Source organism: Magallana gigas, chromosome 4 (assembly GCF_963853765.1).
Source record: "Magallana gigas chromosome 4, xbMagGiga1.1, whole genome shotgun sequence".
Classification (NCBI taxonomy): Eukaryota; Metazoa; Mollusca; class Bivalvia; order Ostreida; family Ostreidae; genus Magallana; species Magallana gigas.
In genome coordinates this window covers 8,832,473-8,859,440 of record NC_088856.1, presented here as the reverse complement: position 1 = coordinate 8,859,440, position 26,968 = coordinate 8,832,473, and the positions used below count along the sequence as shown (strand labels likewise).

Genomic DNA, 26,968 nt, shown 5'->3' with positions numbered 1-26,968 from the left:
TATTAGAAAAGCTTTGTACGTAAATACAATAAATCTATAATGAACATTTGTGTTACGCCACGGGTAGCAACGCTTGCCATATAATGGTCAGTCTCCTCGCCACTAACAATGCTGTCCACAGCCGTATCTATAGGGATAAGTATCCGCATTTCGAAATTATAGCAACAAGTATACTAAAAGAGCGATTTTAGATTACGACAAGCAGTTACATTGGAGTAATTTGGTTGGTTGTCTTTTCAAACAGCATCATTCTATGTATTCTGTGTAATTCTCTTGAATTTAATGGTTATAAATAATTTATATAGACCTTCCTTCCGAGTGTGATTATTTGGGATTTGTGAAGCATCTCGCGGCAAAAAGTCAGAAAGACAAAAACAAAACCTGTGCTACAAGGAAACCCCCCACAAGGATTCCCGAGAGGAGGGACAGTGCTCTGACGTCAGAAGGGAGGGAGACATGTCCCCCAAAGGTAGATGTTTGTGTGGATATACATGTAGTTTAAATACATTTTAAATGTTATCAAAATTAGCCCTTCTCTGCGATACATTATACAAGTAGCGTACCGTTGATAAGCAATCTAATAGTTTAAAGTTTTCCATTACATTGCTAAATTTTACCAAAACATTATATCTGCATGGCATGTGTCCGATTGGCTATTCTAATTATTGACGAAGATTTTGTACAATTTCACGTCATTTCAAAGATGTCGAAGCACTTGCAATTATAGCCCTATTTATATTTGTGAATGGTGATCACCTTGTAATGTGTGATTAAGGACAAAAGACATCGAATCGATTTGTCCATGCATCATTATTTCCATTTAGATAGGATTTTGCATTTGGTGGGATTAATTTTTCATTTGAACATACAATGAACAAAAACAATAACCATTCAAATGCACTGGCGTTCATGTTATGTGACGTGTTTTATACGACATTACGAAGCTAATCAGTACGTTCTGTTTTCTTTTGTACTCCATTCTGGACAACAACATTTTGTCTTAATTAAAATTAAATGAAATCATTTTTTTTTTAAAAATCAACAATGAAATATATTTCAGAGAAAACAAATCACGTGGATTCTTCACAAAAACCCTCACCAAAGTAAAAGGATGACGTCAGCGGAAGGGGTGACGGGGAGGGACAGGAAACCCCTAAACTCCCAGCATGCATCTGTGGACACTACAAACAACGGGGATGTGAAGGATAGAGTTCTTATGGACCTTGTGAATGGATTCGTTCAAGAAATTCTCCGAAAAGGCATGGCTAAATACCAGGAGGACATCAAATCACAGAGGGAACACAACGTTACAGTAGGTGGCCCGTGATTTGCCAATTGTAAAGAGAAAACTTGTAAACCACCATTCTTTTCATTGGTGTGCAACAAGCAACCGATAAGACATGCTGTATACAGGGTTATTTTCGCCCCGTATTATTTTCGCCCTTGTACAATTGCAAATGGTTTCGCCCAGTCTTGAAGTCGCCCAGATGCAGTTGTGTTAACAAAGACATTATTTGCAATATGGAATTTGCCCCGTTTTTGGCCCTCTGACAACGAGAGCGAAAGATGCGAAAATAAAACGGGGGCGATTTTTTCCCTGTATACAGTAATAAATTTGATAGATGTGTGATGAGATATTTAAAGTATTTTTTCTATGAAATAAAAAATAAATAAAATCGATAATACTAAAAACGGTACATCGCTATTGATACATGGAATACTGAAAATTGAACTTGTAAATCCACTGCAAGCTTCCTGGTCACATCAGAAAATAGGTTACTTATGCAAGCTAAAACTGTAATTTTCTGGGTTAAAGAGACAATGCCAAAGAATTTTCCGACTCGTCTAGGAACCATCACCAACCAAAGACAGGGATTACATAGCATGAGGTCTAAATCAGAATCTACGATTTTAAGTGACACTTGGTTACGTTTCTCAAGTTCCTAAATTCGTGAATGATGGATCTCCAGAGGAGATAGAAACAATCTATGAATCAAACTATACCAAAAATTAACTAAACGTGTCATACAATATTCAAATATTTAAAAAAAAGAAAGAATTGAAATTACATTGAAAGTTGGATTATGGACTTTTAACTATATAACGGTATCAAAATTCGGTTCAAAATCTATACCATATAATATATATATATATATATATATATATATATATATATATATATATATATATATATATATATATATATATATATATATATATATATATATATATATATATATATATATATATATATATATATATATATATATATATATATATATATATACACTCAAACTTGCTTATTTATTGGGTCTGCTTTGTATTTATGAACTATTGGGTCAAATGTTATTTGTTGATATGCGGCGACGGGATCAGATGAATAATATCCAAATTCACGTCGGGAAGCTATGTATACCATAAAAACAAGACTAAATTGTTAACCAACTGTATATATACCTATTGCATTTAAACAGTGGAATTGGGTCTTGGACCCTATTGTTGAAAAACATATATATATACATGTATTCCAAAATTAGTTGTTGGGTCTAATCAGTTATGATCGATTTATACTGGTATTTCCGTTAATTTGTGATGGCTTGGTCTTTCTGTCATTCTTGAAAGCTATGATTATATTGTTATAGGCTAAAAATATATCAATTAACAACTGTTTGAATAGTTTTGCAATTAGCTTATAGTATTGTGTCGTTGACCCAACTATTAAAAATATATTAGCGGAAAAAGAAACTGTCCATTACTTCAAAAACATATAAGGTGCGCAATTATTACTTTCAATTTAAGCCTTATAGAATACTAGTAAAGAAGCTGTAGAGTTTTTCTCCGATGACCAAGTTAACATTACGTAGTAAACCAATGAGAACCACATGTCGCTGTTGAATCGTGTACACGCAGTAAACCGCCATGCTTTGCGATTCATTCAATTGATTGGAGAATGGGTTTGACGAAAACATTGTCATGTGTTGAAAAGTGCTTTCCATAAAAGGTCGTGTACCTGACTTATCACAAGGAATAACCATGTGAAATATGAAAACCCTAGTAGTTATGTCCAAGGATAAAACTTTAAAAAAGTAGGTCAAACTCGAAGTTCAAATTGTTGGTACGGTAGAGAAGGTCTTGTTACAAGGAATATACATGTAAAGTATGAAAGCACTAACAGCAACCATTCAAAAGTTATGGCCAATGTTAAAGTTTGGTAAAAATTTTGCAAAGGTGGGAAAAACTCTAAGGTCAAGGTCAACCGGTCAATATGTTAACACCCAAAGAAAGGTATTGTCACAAAGATTACACTAGTTTTTGCGGACAGACATACAGACGGATATACAGTCGAAAAAACTAAATGCCACAAAATTTTCGATAACTGGGTCATATATAACATTTGTAATTGTCAAATCAAGATGAAAATACCAGGTAACATTTTCATATAGTAGACAATGAGGGTACACATTTTGAGGGAAATAATGCAATAGTCTCCGAAAAAACAGATCCTGACAAAATCATTTTCTTAACAAATATACATATATATATTTAAAATAACCATCTATTTGGGTATGTCACTTAAACTGACTTATTGGGACCTAATAGAAGGAGCGACTGCACATACCAATGGGATATGTAATAAAGTTTCCATATGAAGCAAGTTACCATGTACTGTGGTTTCATCAATATTCGTTGAATACCAATTTTCGTGGATTTCGTTTTTAAGTCTATCCATGAAATTAAATGTTCATTGAAGTGCAATTTCTACTATCAATTTGTATTGAAAGGATCATTGGCCACGAATTTACGTATCCTTGAATATGTGATTTTCACTTTTTCCACGAAAATTGATACCCTTGAATATTAATGAAACCACAGTATATCAATATAGCCTTGATTTTTTTATTAAAACATTTGCTACAGGAAACTACATGTATGTTCAAATCCTTCAATGGGGTCTGACCCCGTTGTAAAAATGTGTCTTTTGGCGGATCCAGGATTTTCCAATTGCAAAATTACATGTAGTAATGTTTAGCAACCGAACAAATTTTTTGTTTGGATTATCAGAAAATACCCCCAGACAATTATTGTTTTGAAACAACAGTACATGTACATGTATAAGGCATGTTCGTTTTCATATTCCGTTTTCCGTCATGCCGTGTACATAAATATACGGGTTTGAAGGACTGAGAAATCTTTTGTAATTAGTCCTGTATTTTCCGCATAGTTCAATTCATTTACAACAGCGTTGTTTGTATTGTCATGGGAAATGTTGTCGGTTTATATTTAAATAAGACAATACCTTATCTTCCCACAATACATGCAGTACAAGATAATTTTTTACTTTGGCTTGAGAAAACATTAATAACTTTCGCTCCTTGGCATCACGGTGATATAATAACGCACCTTTAAGAACAATACTTCAGCTAATGATCGGAGAATGTCAAGTTTACAACATTTCTTCCCATCTTTTCACCATATATAAACAAAGCTGTTATTACCACAGTGACAAACGGGATAGATAATTCTTATAAACACTTCCAGAACTTGATTAAATTTTCCAATTTATTTTAATGTTAAAATCTTGTTTCTACTCTGAATTTCCCCCTCTCTTTTACAAGTAATATCTGCATGTACATGTCAAAATGCATAAGGAAATAAAAAGTCAAATCTATTTCTGAGTATATTTATTAAAGCAAAACTCCTTGTAGGAGTGCATATATGATCAGTTTTAATATTTTTGTCATCAAAATAATTTGAAGTTAATCTGGAACAATCTTGACATTTCAAACTTATTACACAATAAATGCTTCTAAACTTATTATTAACTAATATATTGCATCAAAATGGTTCATACAGTTATGTGTGAACACTGAATTTGATATCAATATGCTAGAAAAAGTGATGATTTTTTTTATTTACTAGGGAGTATTATGACATTATCGTATATCAATATATTTCGGTCAAATAAACAAAAAAACCTGCATGAGTTTATTTATGAAGTATGTATTGGGTTTTTATTGTTTTGACCAAAAAGAAAATTCACTTTTTATAATTGTATTATGGGCTGAATACCTTACGATAGTAATAAACAAACCACAAACAACCATAGAACAGGGCAAATTGATTAACTATCAATCTTTTAATATTATGAATGTCAAATTCATATCATGAATGTCAAAATAATATATCACCGTAACAATGGTGAAAATGCTCACCTGAGCAACCATAGCCATAAAAAATCAGCTTTATAAAATTCTGGACAATGTAGTTTAAAAGATTCTGTATAAAAGTTTCAGTTTAATTTTTTTTTCATTATAACAATACCACATATTAAGCACCGCAGTTCTCAAGAAGATCTTAACAATTGTATATAAATATATTTACCTACATCAGATTTTGAACCTTTGTGGGGCCCCAATAATTGTCCACGGGCAACAACCTAAACAATTGAGAATTAACAATATGTCAAGAAGCTTGCATATAAGTAATACCATTTATCTATTTTAATATTTATTGCACTTCAGTTTTGAAAATAATTGAATCCCCCCCCCCCCCCCTGTATAAAATTTGACTTCCTCCATTGTGGCCCCATCATACCCCCTGGAATCACGATTTGAACCAACATTTTTTTTATTCCATTTCAAACTCTACTTGAGGATGCTTCTACTCTGAAAATGCTTCCGAATTGTGGCCTCTACCCTACCCCAGGGGATCATGGCTTCTACACTACCCGAGTATGCTTCTACCATACATAAATTTAAGCTTTTCAAAGCATATGTTTTCAAAGGTTTTTATTTTATAAATTACCTACAAATTTTCAATAATTCTTAATTAATCACACAGACGGACACTGAACAAAACTTGATCAGAGAAGCTCATTTGAGCTTTCATCTCAGGTGAGCTAAAAAATACAAAAATCCATATACTGGGTAAACAAGAACTGTTCAAAAAGGATAAATACCCTCTGTGGGCCCTCATTTTGGATAAGTGCCAATTTGATAACCTGACAATGGTCATAGCCACTGACTTGTCCCCCAAAAACCATCTTAAAAAAATTATGGATCAGAATGAAAGTTGGAAGGACAAATGGAATGAGAAATAAACTGAATGATACATGTAAATGAATTGGATAAACAGACACTATAGTTTTATTACCAATATGTTCCCCCTACATCTTCACATGCATCTTTTGAGACAATATTGTAAAAAATTTCTTAAAAAGATAAAGTCTTTGTTAAAAAAAAAAACACCTGTTAACAAAAGCATACACAATGCACTGGTTTCTTAGATCTTATTTTATAGATAACATTGCCTACAGATGGACAGACATTGCAAAATACAATCTTCAAATTGTGTTTGCTGATGCATAAAATAATAAAGATATTTAAAATAAGGAAAAATAAACTTCAACAATTTGATTTCCCCAGTTTTATATTATTTAATTTTGCCCTTAATTGTGGCAATGTCCTTGTTGAGCATATCTTTTGGGCCTCCTTCAATTCCGATTGATGAACACTTTTCTGAATCCCGGATAAGTATCCTTTAAATTTCTTTCTAAGACAATCTGTTTCTTCCTTTGTCCATTGCCGCTTAGTACCTCGTTTTCCTAAAAAAGGAGAATCATCCATATGGCAGATTATTTCTATTTTATATTAAATCATCTTTTTAATAATGATGTTTGTAATGTAAATAAAGGTACAAGTTACTAATGCAATTTACTTTGGTAAGACCTATTCAAGTCAATCACGTCACTTCCAGCTCCGATTCACGCTCTAAGCATCAAGACCAAAAACTCAAAATAAACCTCGCTTTAGAGAAGAAAGTCTGACGGTTTAATCGTCTGATGACAGATCTGATAGAATGAATCACTGAGCAGCCTACTGTGAATAAAAGGCAGCTGTGATGGATGAAACAAACACAAGAGATTTGCTCATTCAAAAGACTGATGCTTTGCCATCCTTGGGCATCCAGGATTGAAGCATAAAGAGTGGGGCCCATGGGCTACATCGCTCACTTGAGCAACAATAGCGAACTACTTTAACTTAAAACAGTAAAATTTAATACTGTTGTAAGACTCAATATTCTATAGAGGGGTGGAGGTGAAAATATGTTGCGATATATATATTATATACAACACTGGAATATTATTTCCTGCAGTTTTTGCACATATGTAAAGTATTATCTCTTCATAGATAAAAAAAAATTTCATACATTTTCTGAGAATTATATCAGTTTAAAAATCAGCACCCATTGTGGATCTACCGGTTCTTTATCGTGTGTAATCATATTTTGAACATGTTGAATCTACACAATTAAAGGATGCCAACATTTTATTTCATTAATAATTTGTCTAAATGGTCATGTTATACATATCTAGTATATATGATGAAAATACTGGAAAAGGTGGTTTACTTGCCATATACCTGCAATATTTTTTGTTTGGTGTATTGGAATTTATGAGAAAAAAAATTGAACTTAAATAAGTGTATTTTTAAGTGAATAATTTTTAAGTTTATTTAAGATGCTAAGCTCTACGAATATACCATGGCAATGATATACATTTCATTTTCACAACTTTTATCTCATATGTGAAAGTTAACAAAGATTGATGGACATAAGATCGCCATATAGTCTGGAAGGAGGGTTTGAAATTAACAGTTGCCCACTCGCCATTTGCAACTAAGTTTTCGTGTGGGCGATTTGAAAATGCAATTCCAGGGACCCACATGGCGATTAAACAATTCCTGATGCCAACACATCTTTTTTCCAAATTTGTCCGAATGTTTCGTATTTTCATTTAGGTTGATCACTCCGACGCTTATCTTTACCCATCTTCACTGTGAAGCCTAAACGTCTTGATGATCAAGACTACTGAAGGTCTTCATCAGTCAAGCGTTTCACAATGTATCAAGAAACATTACTTTCAAAGCGTCTAACTGATTTCAGCATTGTTTTAATATTTCGATTTATGGCAATCGTTGTATTAGCCAGCCAAAAGAAAAGGATTTTTATTTGTAATAGGAGATGGATTAACCAATACAGATGTAAAGGAACAACAAGACATGTGGTTGAATGAGAGAGAGAGAATTGATTAAATCATAGGTGATGCCCATGAGGAAATCATCACTAGTTATAAACTGGCAAACAAATTAATTAATTAAGATTTATATATTACATGTTTATCCTTTGTTGGTGTAACATTAAAGCGTTTTAAAGAACGATTGTGAAAACTTCTTTGGTCGTCGACAACAGTATCTTCATACACATAACTAACCGACTAAATTTTCTGGCATAGAGTCCATGAAAACGGGCATTAAATATTTTGAATATTAGTTATGAATTTAGATTCAGTGAAACAGAAAGGCAACGCAGGCGGATGTTCAGTGCAAAAATAAAACAATGGCGGACAAATTCGTCCTTAGGTAAAGAATGTTTCAAACTGAATAACCATGAAGAAAGATTTCAAACAAAGTAAAGTTACAACCTGTGTAATTCCAGGAAGATTCGGCATACTTTTATTAGAATACTAACGGTAACACTTGTAAAGAAAACATTTCTTAAATATTCGTACAGTTTTGATGTTTGAGATTACTTTAACCATTATCTATATATAGACATCGTCGTTCCCCGGTTAAAGAATTTCAAAACATTTCAAAGTTACATAAATTTATCACCAAGTCACGAGCGTAATGTCTCAACTCTGCCTACTAATCTACTGATCTGATTGGACAAAGGTCAGTCAAAACATTATGTAGAAACTTTTCTGGAGTTACACCCATTAAACGCTTAGAGACATAGTTTGCTGTATCAGTTTTGTACTAAGGCCCATCAATTGTTTTCATCTTTCCTCAAAAACAACAAATGGCTACAAACCAAGATGATTTTCTTTAAAATAATGATAATGCAGATATCCTCCTAATAATACTATGTCAGAACTGTTTAAAAGACGTTGTTTTTACATGCTCATTTGAAAACTACCAAAATTGGTGCAGATTAATTCATCAAATGAGAAGGGACCAAACAAAGTAGTTATAGCACATCATCCTTTTGATTTTTCTGTATACAAATATTTAATGTTTAGTAAGACAGTTCTTATGATCAACAAACATTTCAGTGAAATTTCAAGAATTATAATCAACTTCTGAAAACTTATTCAATTTTTTTTTTTTTAATGTATTCATTTATTATATATACCAAATGTTTTGTAATAGAGTTTGCCAAGTGACATGCACAAAATCAATTTATGCACCTCTGTGTATTTTAGAGGCATTAATCCTACCCTAGGACCCAATTACAACATTTTAATTATGAAGATGGTTGACAGTTTGTTATTGTCATTTTTTCATGTAAACAAATGATTAGTTACCAACTAATTGTAATATCAACACGAAATGTAATGAATATCGGTTGTAATTTTCAATGCACGGTATGTGTTTGCATCACCGGTATCTATAATCTCTACAGATTAAACAGTCACAACAGGGTTTAACTGAGAATGTGAAAGCGCCTTTCCAATCACATAAACATCATTTTTATGTTTTTGGAGTTAATTTACACATTCATGAACTCGGAATACATGGCACAATTTATTTTTAAAATATCTCCATCAACGAAAATAATGTCCTTTTAAAATAAATAGCCTTGAGAAAATAATATGCATTTTGACAAAACTTTTTGAATTAATCACCATTGTGACCCCTAAACTGAATTACCAATTGAATGAAATGTCTTTTAATATTTTGCTAATGCATCAGATTTTATCAGGTAAAAAATCAAGTGCCTATTTACCAAAATCTATGTTTGACTCTTTGCGTAAAAATTCCAAATATCTGAATACTGAATACAGGCAATCGTTCCCAAAGTTAAAAGCAAACTGAAACGACAATCAAAACAAGCTAAAACCATCGTCAAAAGTGAAGATGACAACACGTTGAAATATTTAACCTCAATTTACTTCACATTAATCTGCACCAATGTATCTTCCATGTTTCAAAGATTATAATTGCACGAGAACTGTTGCTGTTACACAACAAACATATTGATCTTTGTAAGATTGACAGCATGCATCCAAAATGGCTGCTTCAAATGGAGATACGGTAAACTCTGTTTCTACCATACGATAGACTGGCAATGCCTGTTACAGGATCAGTCTATATTGTACAAAATTGCCTGTCTACAAGATATGAAATAATGAACCTGCTTTGTAAGTATTTTTGTAATTAGCTCAAATTTGAAACATTATTAGCCCTTAAGTTTTGCAATTTATATTTTCCTTTTCATAAGGATGATTTATGCAAAATTACGTTAAGATTAACTCAGTAGTTCTTGAGAAGAAGATTTATTAAAATGCACCCCCTTTTTTAACAGTTTCCGGATTTTCTCCGCTTTGAATATAATCTGGCCTTTTATTTTTGCAATTTATATTCACCTTCTTACATGGATGCTTTGTGCTAAATTTGGTTGAATTTGGCCAAGTGGCTTTAGAGAAGAAGTTCAAAATGTAAAAAGTTTACAGACGAATGGACAGACGGATGGACTGACAAACGGACAACGGGTGATCAGAAAAGCTCACATGAGCTTTCAGCTCAGGTGAGCTAAAAACCACTTTAAAGTAAGTTTTTCTATGTTGTTTTTAAGTGATATACAATTGCAAATTCTTGAAACCAAAGACCATACGTGTTAATTAACCTTCAGTGATGAAAAAGAGGTAGATTTAGAACCCCTAAGAATAGAGGTAAAATTACGGGGGTCTTTTTCGCATACATTTTAAAATGCTTATATATGTAGATATAGATTAATAATCAAGGATATCAACTACAAAAGGCCCAGGGGCCACATTACTTACCTAAACAACAATAGCCAATTGACAAATTTTTAATCCAAACAGTTGAAAAAGTCAAAAAAAAAATATCAGTATATTTCAAAATAATTGAAATTTGTTTAGTTTAAATTTTTTAATATCCATTTTTTTTAAAACATATTTAACATCGAGGCCTGTTTAAAGATAAAGATTTAAATCATTTTTCTGTTTAATTTCCTATATGCCAAATTTAATCAGGCATTGTGGGCCAATTCTAATCCCGCATTGTGGCCCAAACCCCCACAGGATCATGATTTGAACAAACATTTGATTTGAATCTACACAACCCCAGGATGCTTCCAAACAAGATAGAGCTTTTTGGCTCATTGGGTTTTGTGAAAATATTTTAAAAAGATTTTTCTCTACATATTCCTAGTATGTAAAAATTTGACCCCCCCCCCCCCCCAGTGTGGACCCACCATATTCCCAGGGGTCATGATTTGAACAAACTTGAATTTACATGCACTTCCATACAAGTTTCAGTTTTTCAGGCCAATTGGTTTTTAAGAAGAAGATTTTAAAGATTTTTCTCAATATTCCATAGTAAGATTTAAATAGCCCCCCCCCCCCCCCCCCCATTTCGGCCTCACCTTATTCCCGGGGGTTACGATTTGAACAAACTTAAATCTACACACCTCAAGTGCTTTCAAACAAGATAGAGGTTCCCAGGGCAATCGGTTTTTGATAAGATTTTAAAGACTATCAACATATTCCTATGTAAAATTTGCCCCCTCCAATTTGTGGTCTTATCCTACCCCCAGGGACCATGATTTGAACAAACTTGAATATATACTACCTGAGGATGCTTTCACACAAGTTAAAACTTTTCTGGCAAATTGGTTTTTGAGAAGATTTCTAAAAGCTTTTTGCTATTTATTCCTATGTTAAAATTTGAACCCCTCATTGTGGCCCCATCTAACCCCCCGTGAACCATGATTTAAACAAATTTGAATCTACACTAATTGGGGATCCTTCACCACACGTTACAGCTTTTCTAGCAAATTGGTGTTTGAAAAGAAGACTTTAGAAGACTTAACTCTATATATTCCTATCTAAAAATTTGAGCCCCCATTGCGGCCTCACCCTACCCCTGAGGACCATGATTTAAAGAAACTTGAATCTTCACTACCTGAGGCTGCTTCACCACAATTTTTAGACTTTCATGGTAGAGTATGTATGCAAAAACTTTCTTACCTTTTGATCTAATATACTGTAGCTGTTCACTATCTGAATTTGAGGGCTGTTCATGATCTGAACAAGATGGCTTACTAGTATCTGCTGTTGAACTAGATTGGTCCTCCTTCTGTGCCAGTTCATAATCAATATCATCATCTTTTGGTAAAGGTTCAGGAAGTTCTGTGAATTGAGGAAATTTTTTTAATTTTACATAATTATTATGCATTATATCATATTGCAAAGACATATCGTGAAAACTGAAAAAAAAATTGTCTTGGAGGTATCAATGGGAGTTCATTTTCATAGTCCTTTAGTTTTTTTTATGTTACTCAAGTCAGAGGACAACATTTATTAATTAAATTATCAATCATCAGAGTAATAAAAAGCATTTGTATGCCATTAGCTGCAATAATGTAGCCTTATCCAATTTTTTTTATATCTGATGTTTACTGGAGAGGGCTCTAATTCCGAAGGATCTCCATAATGGAAAAATTACTTTTTTTAATGCGACTGACTTTGGCCTGAAAAGATTGTTTTTATGTTTTACTTCCTTTAGATAAGATGATTTTTTTAAATTCAGGTTGAAAAAACTAACCATATATTTAATATCAAAACCAGATAAAACACATTAGCATGTTTACCAGTCGTCTTTTCCAGCAGCCATGACAGTTCACGCGTGATTTAATGGGATTTACACTTGGAGTTTTGATGAGCTTGATAACTTGAATGTCAGTGTTAATAAGCGATCTTGCCTCATTCGATCACTAAAACATCATTTAGAAAATGGTATATATCATGAAAAATTCATATTTACCATGTTAATTATGTTTAAATAGGGGATTCTCTATATTCAGTTAAGATCTGCTTCTGAATTCTAATTGGCTGTCCCAAAATAAAACCGATCAAGGTCAGTAATAATGGCAGACAAATTCAACTTGCGTTGTCGACATACACGAAAAAAAGATATCGATATATGGATTATACTTGATATGTTTGGATTAATTCGTGCAATACACAGCTAAAATGCTTGAATTCAGGTAAGAAATGCAAATGTTATTGTCATTTATATACGATTTGAGCTAAAATCGTTGCAGGAGTGAATCACCGCAATGAAAGCAATGAAACTTTGTAGAAAAGCAGTGGATTTTTTAAAAAAAAGCAGTAGGTGGAAGACAGAGTGAAAAACTTATAGACTTTGGCAGAAGAGTTAAAAGTATGCAAAAACTTTCTTACCTTTTGATCTAATATACTGTAGCTGTTCACTATCTGAATTTGAGGGCTGTTCATGATCTGAACAAGATGGCTTACTAGTATCTGCTGTTGAACTAGATTGGTCCTCCTTCTGTGCCAGTTCATAATCAATATCATCATCTTTTGGTAAAGGTTCAGGAAGTTCTGTGAATTGAGGGAAAAATTATAATTTTACATATTATTATGCATTATATCATATATTGCAAAGACAGATAGTGAAAACTGAAAAATCAAATTGTCTTGGAAATACTGTAGATGTATCAATGGAAGTTCATTTTCATAGTCTTTCAGTTTTTTATATGTTACTCATGTTAGAGGACTACCTTTATTAATTGAGTCTCACAGAGTGCAAAATGTTAATAAGGTTTGAATATGCATAGAAAGTAGAAATAAACTCCTAAATAAGGCCATTGCGAAATACTTTGCCACACACATTTTTCCCCAAAGATGCATCAACTGATCAAGATGGCTCAAGGCCACACAGTGTGCAAGAAACGGTATGATATTGACCATGTTGACTCCGACAAATCATAGTCTTACAATTCCAAATTGAGGCCAGTGACTCAATTAATTTTAGTTGTGACAAATCTCCCCCAAAATATGCATCTTGGAGACCTTGTCAAACAGCATTCAAATTCCCTAAATACTTTCTGAAACTAATTAACCTTCTAATCATGTGTGAATTCAAGTCATAACATTGGTACTTACTAGTAAATAATAAACTGTATCTCCATAGCCTGTTGTCAAGTAAATGAATATCCAAAAAATGCATTCTCTTATGTTGGTAATGTGAGGGGGGGGGGAGGGGGGGGGAGGGGGGGGGGAAGCTTAAGTTTGAAGCACATATTTCTTGATATCAAAGCCATTCAGATCACAAAAAAATTTACAGATGAAAAATTCATCAAATTTAAAAAAGCACAAAAAATCTACTCCATAAGCACAAAAGTCCAGAACATCCAAATTAAAATCAGAACAAAAGGAGCATGCTTCAGAAAATTGAAAATTGTCATTAAAGGTAAGGAAACCAAAAGCAAACTCATCTGCCATCATATGGGAATATTTTTGGATGATTAAATATGGCTGATAACTTCCTTCCTGCACATGTGCAAAACAGTTTTTTCAAATTATTGGGTCAAAATGGTATACATAAAATTGAACATAAAAATACCAAATTGTAGGGTTGATTTCAATGTATATATAAACTTCAAATAAATACAAATCTTGTATATGTGTGTGTACATTTCACATACTCAGAAAATTAAGATCTTTCAAAACAAAGGAACCTTCTTCTCATTACAATATTTTTTTCTTTCTTTTGTGTTCAAAACTATTAATTAATAATTTGCTTTTTTAGCATTTTACAACATTTTTTTTCCTGATGGAGCAAATTTAGAAAAAATGACTGAACTTAAAGTGTTGCTTGCACTTAACTTGCAGTTTGGATCTTTTTAACCAGTACAAACATGTAAAAACATATTTAAGAAAAGTTAAAACTAAAATGGAACATAGAAAATTCAAACAATCTTGACCGTCTTAGCCGATAAACCTACATCCTGTATATTGAACCCAGGGGCCATGAATTTCATAATTTTGGTAAAGCCCCTACTCCTTTAAAAAATAAATGTCTAAATATCTTTAAAAAACTTTTTTGTTATTCATTTAATTACTTGCCACATCTTTCTGTGCATCATCTTGAATGATTTGACAAAGAGACATAAATGATATTATTTATGCCTATGATTAAGTGTAATATTAATACCACATGGACATTATTCATTTTTCCGATGGAACATAATAAATATTCATACCATGTTTGAATTATCTGGCTCCTTTCATCATTCATTTATTTCAATCTCAACACCATTGCACAATGGTACACAATGATTATAATAATACAATATGTGGTATTTCTTAATAATTAACAATGCATGCGTAAGCGAGAGAGAGAGAGAGAGAGAAAAAAAAACATATACAACTCTAACTCGTTAATACAAATGTGAAGTGTGGGGGTTCTAACCTGGGGAGCATTTTTTATTTATTTTTCTAATAAAAGCACATAATTTCCTCAGAGAACAGTGTTTTGTTCTAGACATTATAAATTTAAAACTAATAGCATTTTTTATTTTTATATTTATATTTGATAAGCATTGATTGCGTTCTTGCTGCAACGAGTTACAGCTAAGTATGTAGTGAAATTCTTCTCCTATTTCGCACTTATTGCAATGAGCACAGAATCTTTCATGTCTGGGAATATTTGCCCAACGTCCACTTTCAATGGGTAGATGGTGATTACATGTTCGAAATGTAAAAGTAATTGCATCTTTTTTTGATAATGTATCAAAATAATGTTCAAATTTTAACTCTTCCTTATAAATTCTATAATTTTATTTTTGCCTTTAGCCATTGTGAGTTATGTATAGTTTGATTAATCCATATATTAGATAAACCGCAGTTATTTAGAATATGTTTGATATTTTCATACCAAGGGATTTTCCCCCCAATTTCATGATTCATACAAATTCCTAGATCATATATTAACTTTGCCTATTACGGATAGATTCAACTATAATTGCAATCATTAAAGGCAATTATTGCCTCAAACTGATCCAATCACAGACTATTATAATTAAAAGCAGAATTAGGTAGTACTCTCAAATTCAGTATAGTATTTTGCAATAGTTTATCCCTTGGGGCTCAAATAATGATTGTTGCCCTCAACCCCAGTCAATATTTTTGAATTATTTATTGCAAATTTAAGCCGCTAAAGTAACTAAAACAAGAAACGTTTGTGAAACACTTATGCCCCCCTCCTTGGAAACATCCATAAAGAAAATGAACGTAAACTGCAAATAACTGAAATTTTTCTATGTCCAAGAGCCATAACTCTGCAGAAAATTGCTCAATCTTTCCCAATATCGAACTTGACCTAGATATAATCATGATAAACCTATATACCAAATTTCATTTCAATATGTTCATCCTCTGCAAAGAAAATGAGCGGAAACTGCAAATAACTGGAATTTTTCTATGTCCAAGAGCCATAACTCTGTTGAAAATTGCTCGATCGTACCCATTATCAAACTTGACCTAGATATAATCATGATAAACATGTATACCAAATTTCATTACAATATGTTTATCCTCTGCGAAGAAAATGAGCGGAAACTGCAAATAACTGGAATTTTTCTATGTCCAAGGGCCATAACTCTGTTGAAAATAGCTCGATCATACCCAATATCAAACTTGACCTAGATATTATTATGATAAACCTGAATACCAAATTTCATTTTAATATGTTCATCCTCTGCTAAGAAAATGAACGGAAACTGTTGGTGGACCGACCGACCGGCAGACAGCAGCAAAGCAATAAGCCCTCCCTTCTTCGAAGGGGAGCATTAATAAACTTTTTTGTGAGTTTTCATCCATGTAAGAATTGTTCCTAGACTTTATTAGTTTCATAACCGGTAAATTTGGCATAAAATTGAACTTTCCTGAGACCACTTTACAATTACCATAGGCAACCAGAAAGCATAATTCAAAGCTTCTACTTCTGAATTAACAGTAATAAAGTAATCATCTTCCTGGACTCTTTAGTACACAAAAATACCCCAATACCTTGCTTCCCACCCCATAAAAAATAGGGATCCATCCCCATAGATTATTTTCACTGGATAGTCCTTAGTAAATAAAGACAAGAAGGTATGAAAAAATAAAACTGTTCACAAAATAATTACCTTCCAACTGTATGTCTTTCATTTTCTTTCCTGCCCATGCATTGACTTGACCATTCTCCACAGCATAAAGCATCCGAGCAACCTAAAACATTTAAAGATGCATGTATTTCATAAGGACCTTGCAAGAGATTAATTAATGACCTATAACTTATCAGCATTGTCAAAATACATGCTCTTTTAATATATACATGTAAGCTACAACTAAAGTATGATTAATTATTCCATATTAGCCAACACTCTTTTTGATCTTCCAATTTCATAATCTTCTAGGACTGATAAAGCTTCTGCTCTACAGGATTAATTTTTTTCATTTGGGAAGCTTGACCTAAAATGACTCTTGTATACAGGTTTTTTTTTACCCCCCCCCCCCTTTTTTTTTTATTTCTATAAACAATTTGAGTACCTATTACACAATAATAGGTAACGGTATGTATGCTGCACAGGTTTTAGTTTTTCTGTCCAGGGGACCTTTATAATTCTACCACCTAAGTGATCTCTTCATTAACACTCTAGCACATGGTGAAAATTTAGATAGCAAGGTCATCCAATTCAAATATGCAAATGAGTTCTTTAAATGTTGTCACAACTAAAACACTTCTAACCTTGGATAGCTCAAGCACAGATGATGACAACTGATAGTATTCCTTGTGTGTTTTTACATCATGCCCCAGATGTTTAGCAAGTAATTTTAGTTCTCCCTGTGTCATATCCAATATCTATTGAAAAAATGAATCATATTATTAGGAATAATCATAAAAAATTAATTTACCTAACTGCATGGAGAAAGCAAAAAAAAAGAGACATATAGTATTTCATGAGGACACCTAGTGCTAATCGTACTTACTTGGGAAACAGTTGCAATGTATTTTCTCAATGATGTTGATGTTATATTTTCAGGATTTTTTAATCCTTCACATTTTCCCAATAATTCCTTCATTGCTGTTGTCCCAGATAATGGTGTATTGGCATGCAGTCTTGCAAACATGTATTTGTTTGTTGGGCAAACTCCAACAGCAGATCTGTATCTTGTGAGAACTTCTAATGCTCTTTTCGAATCAGGGGTCAAAAGAATATACGCTTTCATATTTTTTTTTGATTTCCCAAAACCTTCGACTAAATCCATCCTGCAAGAATAAAAAGATTATTAATAACCTATGTTCAAAAATAAAAGTCTCTGTATACAATTGTTATCTGCTTTGGCTACTCCTTACAAATATCACAAATACACTGTAGACAAAGTCTGATGTTGCTTACATTTCACAATCTCGAAGTATAAGATATAAACAGTTGGCAAAACTAAAAATATGTCCATAAGACTTGAATGCCTGGAGGGTATATAAGTAATGCAACATGATAATTTGTATGAAGTTTGATGAGAACATCTGAATAGTTTCTTTAAAATTTACAATTAAAATTTTAAAAATTGGATATAACGGTAGATGAGAAATTATCACCAAATTATGCATAAGTGCATAAGCGTACAAAAAAATGATCTTATTACAAACTAAGGAAAATGCAGATTTAAAGAAAAGTGAGGTCAACTCCATTTTGTGTGCAAAATATAGCTGTATCTAACTTATAAACTATAATTAGTCTTTCTTTTATAATAATGCATCTGTGTAAAATTGAATTACCAATTTGATAGTGACCTAAGTTTGTACTGTGATAAATTAAAGAATTTAGATTAATTAATTTTTTTTTATCAGATTCCCCCCTACCTTTTAGCAAAGGTTTTCTCCATATCTGTCAGAGACTCTTCAAATTCCTCAGTCGAAGTCCATTTGGGACGTTTCTGAAAGTCCTCTACAGGTAAATCTTCCACTTCTGCAACCCTTCGTTTGTTGAAAAGTATTAAACGGCACATAGTGGCCTTAGCAAGCCGATTCCATGCTAAATGATCTTGAGTACTTTCCACAATTTGCTCAGATTCTTTCATTTCAAAGATGAGGAAATCCCTGAATTTTACCAAGTCGCTCGTGCTAGGTATTTTGGAAGGTTTGTTTAAATTGGCCACTCTCTTTCTTTTCCTTGATGGTGCATTGACTCTATAACCCCATTCAGAATCAAAGAGATGCTTAAAGTTTTTTGATGCATTCAACATTGTCTCGTCATTTTTCCTTACTGCATAGCCATTTTTTACCATTATACAATGACCTATAAGATGACCAAGTCTTGGGCCAAGAGATGGAACCTCAGAGGAGAGCTGACTTGCATACTTCACAATTTTATCAAAATGTTCTGGGGACAGTAGCTTATTCAATGATGGCAGTGGTATGTCCTTTCGGGCCATCATTACTAAACGTGCAAGGGTTCTGCAATTTGAACTCACTCTATGCATGTCATTTTTTTTCTGAATTCTTTCTTCTCCCAAAGCTTGAACTTGAATTGAAGCAAAGTTTTTAATTATAAGATCCTTCTTAATGATTTCTTTTTCTTCTCCATCATTCATTCTCTCTAACAAATGTGTAATATTACTTTCATTTTCATCAAAGAGTGAACCATATAGTAATGTTCTTCCTTTCCTAACAAAAGATTTTCCCAACTTTTCATCCTCATCATCTTCATCGTTTTTTATGGAACCTAATTTGCAAGTTTTTGCATGGTGCCACAGAAGATTCTTCAAGAAGAAACCTTTACAAAACTCACAAGGAAGATATTCATCAGGTGAATGATTTAACGAATCTGGACTTTCTCGTCTTGCTGTAATAAAGATACCACCATTTTTCAAAACTTCAATGTTATGTTTATAGTTTCCCTCATTGATCAATTCTAAGAATAGCATCCCTCTCTTCTTTGACTTTTTTGGTAGCATCTGAATTTCCATTATTTTCAGTTCATTCTTATGGGTAAGCAAATGTCTGGATATTTTAGAATGCATTTCCTTGTGGCAGAAAGTACAGAAGTTAATCTTGTCATATCTTTTCTTGTACCCAGGCTTCGGCAATGCTTTGAGATGCAAATGAATTCCTAAAAAGAAATTGTATATCTTATTGTATCTATCTATTTTCTGTAGAAAACTTATCTTCAGCCTACATATTTTGACTCCAACTTACAAGATCTGTGATGCATGTCAACATACACATTTCAAACCTTTTTAAACAAAGTAGCATCAAGTTAAACTTTTATACTGTTATACAAGAAAAATAGGGATTAACTTGCAGGAATGGCTTGGGTCAAGCTTAAGACACACCTGCAGTTAAGAAAGTCTTCGTATGAAGTATGAATTTGACAAATGATTCTCCATTTAAATGAATAAGCCTAGGCAAATATGTACTTTTTCTGCCAGTGAAAATAAACTTACTGAACAGACAGACATTACAGGGCCCTAATTGGCAATTAAGCCGCACAGGCAGATCTTGCTACAAGTGAATCTTGTTAACTCGAACTTCAGGGGACCATGATTAAACTTCAAGATATCAAATGTTCAAGAGATCGAAAGTTTTTAATCTGTAAATTTTTGTTATGGTAGTTTTAGTTCTAAAATGATAGTGGCCGGAAGTTTATATTTATGACATGTAAGGATAATCTATCATGATTTCATTCGTATTTTCACCTTAAAAACATTAAAGTATATATTGTTTTCTTAATCACAAAATATTTTAGGTAAAGAGCGGTTTAATATACGTAACTTTCCCCAGTTTCAAATTACCTCTCTACCCTTTGAAGGAAGCAAGGTGTAGTGTCACTTACGTAATCAACCAATTAACACTCAGTGTTTTCCCCAGAAAATTGATGCATGGGGAAAAATTTTTCAGAGTAAGTGTGCGGTGTGGCATTAAAGCGTCCAAGCCGGCTTGAAATCACTGTGCCTAACAATAATATAACGATATGATGAAACGTACAACATGATATGTTCTATAATTGATGCATTTTCATGAAATCTATACTAACAAGTATCATTTCAATTCATAATTATATTTTAATATCTGTGTAAATTCAATATAGAATTTTTCTGGGGTTTTTTCTGGCAAAACTAAAAGCATTTTTTTTCAAAATCAGTTTTTCAAGAGGTTGGTCCTCACAAGTTTTCACAAAACACAAGAAATATAAATTCACAAGGCAGTTCAACGTCAACTTCTGTCCTACTCCTTCTTCTACATATTATATATAGGAGATTTTTTTAAAAGGGGTTGAACAAGAAATATGCAGAACAAGTCCATACAATTACAGTAAACTTGAATCAACTTATTCTGGGCAGTTAATATTTTCTTGTTTAAATTGGGGCTTATATAAAAGTATCTGTGATATCTTGACACCAGTCCTCTTCCTCGTTTACATGTATGTAATCATTTTCATAGGCAAACAATATACGATGTTTCTAGTCATGTCACTGCGGGTGCAAGTGGTTTTGTGAAGTTTGAGAGCGGAGAAACAACAATTTTACATCTACTAATTACAGTCAAGATGTTTCATAATTGGAAAAAGAATTTTGCTTTGAAATAAACATGCATAGCGGGAAGCATAGCTGGAAGCATGGCGGCACTGTGTAATGCATAGTGGGGGATCTTCAATGCATGGCTGTACCGCCAGACAAAAACGGCCTGGGGAAAACACTGAACACTACCACGCTAGCCCCATGGCATTCACCCGACCATCCAAGTAAGTCCATAATTATAAGTTTGATCGTCTGCGTGTGTACACAGCAACCACTTCGAGTTATTAAGAGTGAAAAACAATGCGATATGTATAACAGGACCCACGTTTTACTTTGAGAGATCAAGAACTTTGAGAGATAGGAGTTCCAGAGATCAAGAGTAAATTGTTTAGTTATATAGAGAAAAAAATCGAGACTGTGATTTCACTTCGTATGGTGTTTATTAAAAGTAAAAAGCAATCGTTTTCTACAGCCTGTAACATTTTTACAATCATAATGTAATGTCACTTCTGTATAATCCACTGATTATATTTCATTTTAATTGTAGTGCAAAATGAGCATTTCCTTTTTTAGGTCATAAACATACTCAAGGTTGAAATATACATATTATTATCAAATACCGGTAGATAAAACATTTTGATATATGAAAAAAGGACAAGTGGTTCGAACTTCATACATGTAGGTGTCACATAAGAAGAGTAGTCAGTTTTTTTCTCACCTGGCATATGCTGCACCATGCAGTCCCAAATTCAGATATCATAACTAAAAATTCATAAAAGAAAGATAATGACGACATACATGTATTTGAGATACAAAGATAAGACAGTACCTTCACTAGATGCTTCTTCATTTATTTGGACACTGTCCTCAGATTGACCTTCACTTGACAATTCTTCATTTATCTGCACACTTTCCTTGGAATGATCTACTGATTTGGAACCATTTGTAAAATGACTCCTCTCCTTGGACATTTCTAGTTTAAGTTTCTTTTTACTCCTTAATGAAAGCTTTTTGCCTAAAATCACATAAATACATTGCTTCATTGAAAAAGATTGTTAACCACACCACAAATACAGAAACATTTTTAAAAACATGGATAAAAGTTACAATTTGAATCTATAGTCTTTGTTACTGAACAGCAATCATGATAAACACTTGTGCTTACATTTGATTAATTCCTCATTCTCTGGGTACACAACAGAGTCTGAAGAGCTAGAATAATAGGCTTCGGAATCTGGAACGTATGACTTATCATCATCATCATCACTTGGGTACATCTCAATATCTAAAAAAATATGTGTCTGTTATAGGACAAATAACATTGAAAACAATCACTGTGTTGAAAGCATAACAAATGCATAGATCCCTCTTGGGACCTCATTTGTGGTGTCTTCATGAACAATATTGTAAATAATATGAACGTATCAAATACATTACCATTGCCAATATCCTCAATGAATGTTTCATTGGTTGTCTTGGAGCCATCACTATTTTTCTCGGTGTTGAGTCCAGGCTCTCCTTTGCAGGTTGCTGAAACATATCTTTGGTTTTCCTCACTGATGCTGAAAACTCCTTGGTCACCCTGAGTTTCATCAGTTCTCATTTCTACAATACATAATCATATCCCAAATACAGATATACTGTCAGCAAGTTGAAACAAAATGAGTCAAGTTTTGCAATAAAAAAGAGTCTAGAACATGTATCTGAATTATAGGGTCACACATGTCACACCACACTATAGGGCCTACATTTACATTTATCAATTATGAATTCTATTCTAATCAATCAAGAACATGGACCCTATAATATGGGGTTACATTTAAGACAAACTGATTGGTAAGCATCAACACATGGACATTTTTCCTGATTTTGCTGACTCTAGGACTCTAGGATTTGCTGGTCCTGATTTTAATGGCCTATTAGTTAGACAATATTGCAAATCTTATGAATGTATCAAATACATTACCATTGCCTAGATCCTCCATGGATGTTTCATTGGTTGTCTTGGAGCCATCACTATCTTTCTCGGTGTAGAGCCCAGGCTCTCCTGTGAAGGTTGCTGATACATATCTTTGGTTTTCCTCACTGATGCTGAAAACTCCTTGGTCACCCTGAGTTTCATCAGTTCTCATTTCTACAATACGTAATTACACATGTATATCCAAAATACAGATAGTTTGTCAGCAAATTAAAACAAAATGAGTCAAGTTTTGCAAGAAAAAAAAGAGTCTAGAACATGTATCTGAACTATTAAGTCACACTCGTCAAACTACACTATAGGGCTTACATTTATCAAATACCAATTCTACTCCAATCTGTCAAGAACATGGACCCTATAATATGGGGTTACATTTAAGACACAACCAATTGCTTAGCATCAACACATGGCATTTTTTGCTGAAAATAATGGCATAATAGTTAAACAATATTGTAAATCATATGAACGTATCAAATACATTACCATTGCCTAGATCCTCAATGAATGTTTCATTGGTTGTCTTGGAGCCATCACTATCTCTCTTGGTGTAGAGTCCAGGCTCTCCTGTGCAGGTTGCTGGTACATATCTTTGGTTTTCCTCACTGATGCTGAAAACTCCTTGGTCACCCTGAGTTTCATCAGTTTCCATTTCTACAATACGTAATTATATCCCAAATACAGATATTTTGTCAGCAGGTTTAAACAAAATGAGTCAAGTTTTGCAATAAAAAAGAGTCTAGAACATGTATCTGAACTATTGGGTCACAAATGTCAAACCACATTTTAGGGCCTACATTTATCAATACCAATACTACTCCAATCTGTCAAGAAGATAGACTCGTAATATGGTTTGACATTTAAGACAAACTGATTGGTAAGCATCAACACATGGACATTTTTCCTGTTTTTGCTGACTCTAGGACTCTAGGATTTGCTGGTCCTGATTTTAATGGCCTATTAGTTAGACAATATTGTAAATCTTATGAATGTATTAAATACATTACCATTGCCTAGATCCTCAATGAATGTTTCATTGGTTGTCTTGGAGCCATCACTATCTCTCTCGGTGTAGACCCCAGGCTCTCCTGTGCAGGTTGCTGATACATATCTTTGGTTTTCCTCACTGATGCTGAAAACTCCTTGGTCACCCTGAGTTTCATCAGTTCTCATTTCTACAATACATAATCATATCCCAAATACAGATAAAATTTCAGCAAGTTTCAAAAATGCATCAAGTTTTGCAATAAAAAAGAGTCTAGAACATGTATCTGAACTATTGGGTCACACACGTCAAACCACATTATAGGGCCTACATTTATCAAATACCAATTCTACTCCAATCTGTCAAGAACATGGACTCTATCATATGGGGTTACATTTAAGACAAACCAATTGCTTAGCATCAACACATGGACATTTTGGCTGATTTTAATGGCCTATTAGTTAGACAATATTGTAAATCATATGAACATATCAAATACATTACCATTGCCAAAATCCTCAATGAATGTTTCATTGGTTGTCTTGGAGCCATCACTATCTCTCTCGGTGTAGAGCCCAGGCTCTCCTGTGAAGGTTGCTGATACATATCTTTGGTTTTCCTCACTGATGCTGAATACTCCTTGGTCACCCTGAGTTTCATCAGTTCTCATTTCTTCAATACATAATCATATCCCAAATACAAATAAACTGTCAGCAAGTTAAAACAAAATGAGTCAGGTTTTGCAATATAAAAGAGTCTAGAACATGTATCTGAACTATTGGGTCACACATGTCAAACCACACTATAGGGCCTACATTTATATTTATCAAATACCAATACTTCTCCATTCTCTCAAGAACATGGACCCTATAATATGGGGTTACATTTAAGACACAACCTATTGCTAAGCATCAACACATGGCATTTTTTGCTGAAAATAATGGCATAATAGTTAAACAATATTGTAAATCATATGAACGTATCAAATACATTACCATTGCCTAGATCCTCCATGGATGTTTCATTGGTTGTCTTGGAGCCATCACTATCTTTCTCGGTGTAGAGCCCAGGCTCTCCTGTGCAGGTTGCCGGTACATATCTTTGGTTTTCCTCACTGATGTTGAATACTCCTTGGTCACCCTGAGTTTCATCAGTTCCCATTTCTACAATACGTAATTATATCCCAAATACAGATATTATGTCAGCAGGTTAAAACAAAATGAGTCAAGTTTTGCAATAAAAAAGAGTCTAGAACATGTATCTGAACTATTGGGTCACACATGTCAAACCACATTATAGGGCCTACATTTATCAAATACCAATACTACTCCAATCTGTCAAGAAGATAGACTCTTAATATGGTTTGACATTTAAGACAAACTGATTGGTAAGCATCAACACATGGACATTGTGCTGATTTTGCTGACTCTAGGACTCTAGGATTTGCTGGTCCAGATTTGAATGGCCTATTAGTTAGACAATATTGCAAATCTTATGAATGTATCAAATACATTACCATTGCCTAGATCCTCCATGGATGTTTCATTGGTTGTCTTGGAGCCATCACTATCTTTCTCGGTGTAGAGCCCAGGCTCTCCTGTGCAGGTTGCTGAAACATATCTTTGGTTTTCCTCACTGATGCTGAAAACTCCTTGGTCACCCTGAGTTTCATCAGTTCTCATTTCTACAATACATAATCATATCCCAAATACAGATAAAATTTCAGCAAGTTTCAAAAATGAGTCAAGTTTTGCAATAAAAAAGAGTCTAGAACATGTATCTGAACTATTGGGTCACACACGTCAAACCACATTATAGGGCCTACATTTATCAAATACCAATTCTACTCCAATCTGTCAAGAACATGGACCCTATTATATGGGGTTACATTTAAGACAAACCAATTGCTTAGCATCAACACATGGACATTTTGGCTGATTTTAATGGCCTATTAGTTAGACAATATTGTAAATCATATGAACATATCAAATACATTACCATTGCCAAAATCCTCAATGAATGTTTCATTGGTTGTCTTGGAGCCATCACTATCTCTCTTGGTGTAGAGTCCAGGCTCTCCTGTGCAGGTTGCTGATACATATCTTTGGTTTTCCTCACTGATACTGAATACTCCTTGGTCACCCTGAGTTTCATCAGTTCTCATTTCTTCAATACATAATCATATCCCAAATACAAATAAACTGTCAGCAAGTTAAAACAAAATGAGTCAAGTTTTGCAATAAAAAAGAGTCTAGAACATGTATCTGAACTATTGGGTCACACATGTCAAACCACACTATAGGGCCTACATTTATATTTATCAAATACCAATACTTTTCCATTCTCTCAAGAACATGGACCCTATAATATGGGGTTACATTTAAGACACAACCTATTGCTAAGCATCAACACATGGCATTTTTTGCTGAAAATAATGGCATAATAGTTAAACAATATTGTAAATCATATGAACGTATCAAATACATTACCATTGCCTAGATCCTCCATGGATGTTTCATTGGTTGTCTTGGAGCCATCACTATCTTTCTCAGTGTAGAGCCCAGGCTCTCCTGTGCAGGTTGCCGGTACATATCTTTGGTTTTCCTCACTGATG

General features: G+C 33.4%; 2 protein-coding genes across 2 annotated transcripts in view; one reads left to right on the top strand and one right to left on the bottom strand.

Annotated features, from left to right (window-relative positions):
* The window catches only part of LOC105327441 (uncharacterized), a 49,833-nt gene that overhangs the window by 9,019 nt on the left and 13,846 nt on the right, over positions 1–26,968 (top strand). The window contains exons 12-13 of the mRNA XM_034450435.2: positions 306–469; positions 1,061–1,312. Coding sequence (XP_034306326.2) covers positions 306–469; positions 1,061–1,312 — 416 coding nt within the window. The remainder of the gene's footprint in view (positions 1–305; positions 470–1,060; positions 1,313–26,968) is intronic.
* On the bottom strand, positions 3,924–26,791 carry LOC136269786 (uncharacterized). The gene is made up of 17 exons (XM_066081985.1): positions 26,353–26,791; positions 25,871–26,038; positions 25,350–25,517; positions 24,859–25,026; positions 24,377–24,544; positions 23,856–24,023; positions 23,361–23,528; positions 22,832–22,999; positions 22,560–22,679; positions 22,224–22,409; positions 18,738–19,986; positions 17,864–18,143; positions 17,622–17,735; positions 17,020–17,101; positions 13,268–13,429; positions 12,053–12,214; positions 3,924–6,604 (listed from the first exon to the last, which is right to left on the bottom strand). Exons 1-17 carry the CDS (start codon positions 26,516–26,518, stop codon positions 6,405–6,407), a joined length of 3,897 nt encoding a protein of 1,298 aa, XP_065938057.1. The 5' UTR covers positions 26,519–26,791; the 3' UTR covers positions 3,924–6,404.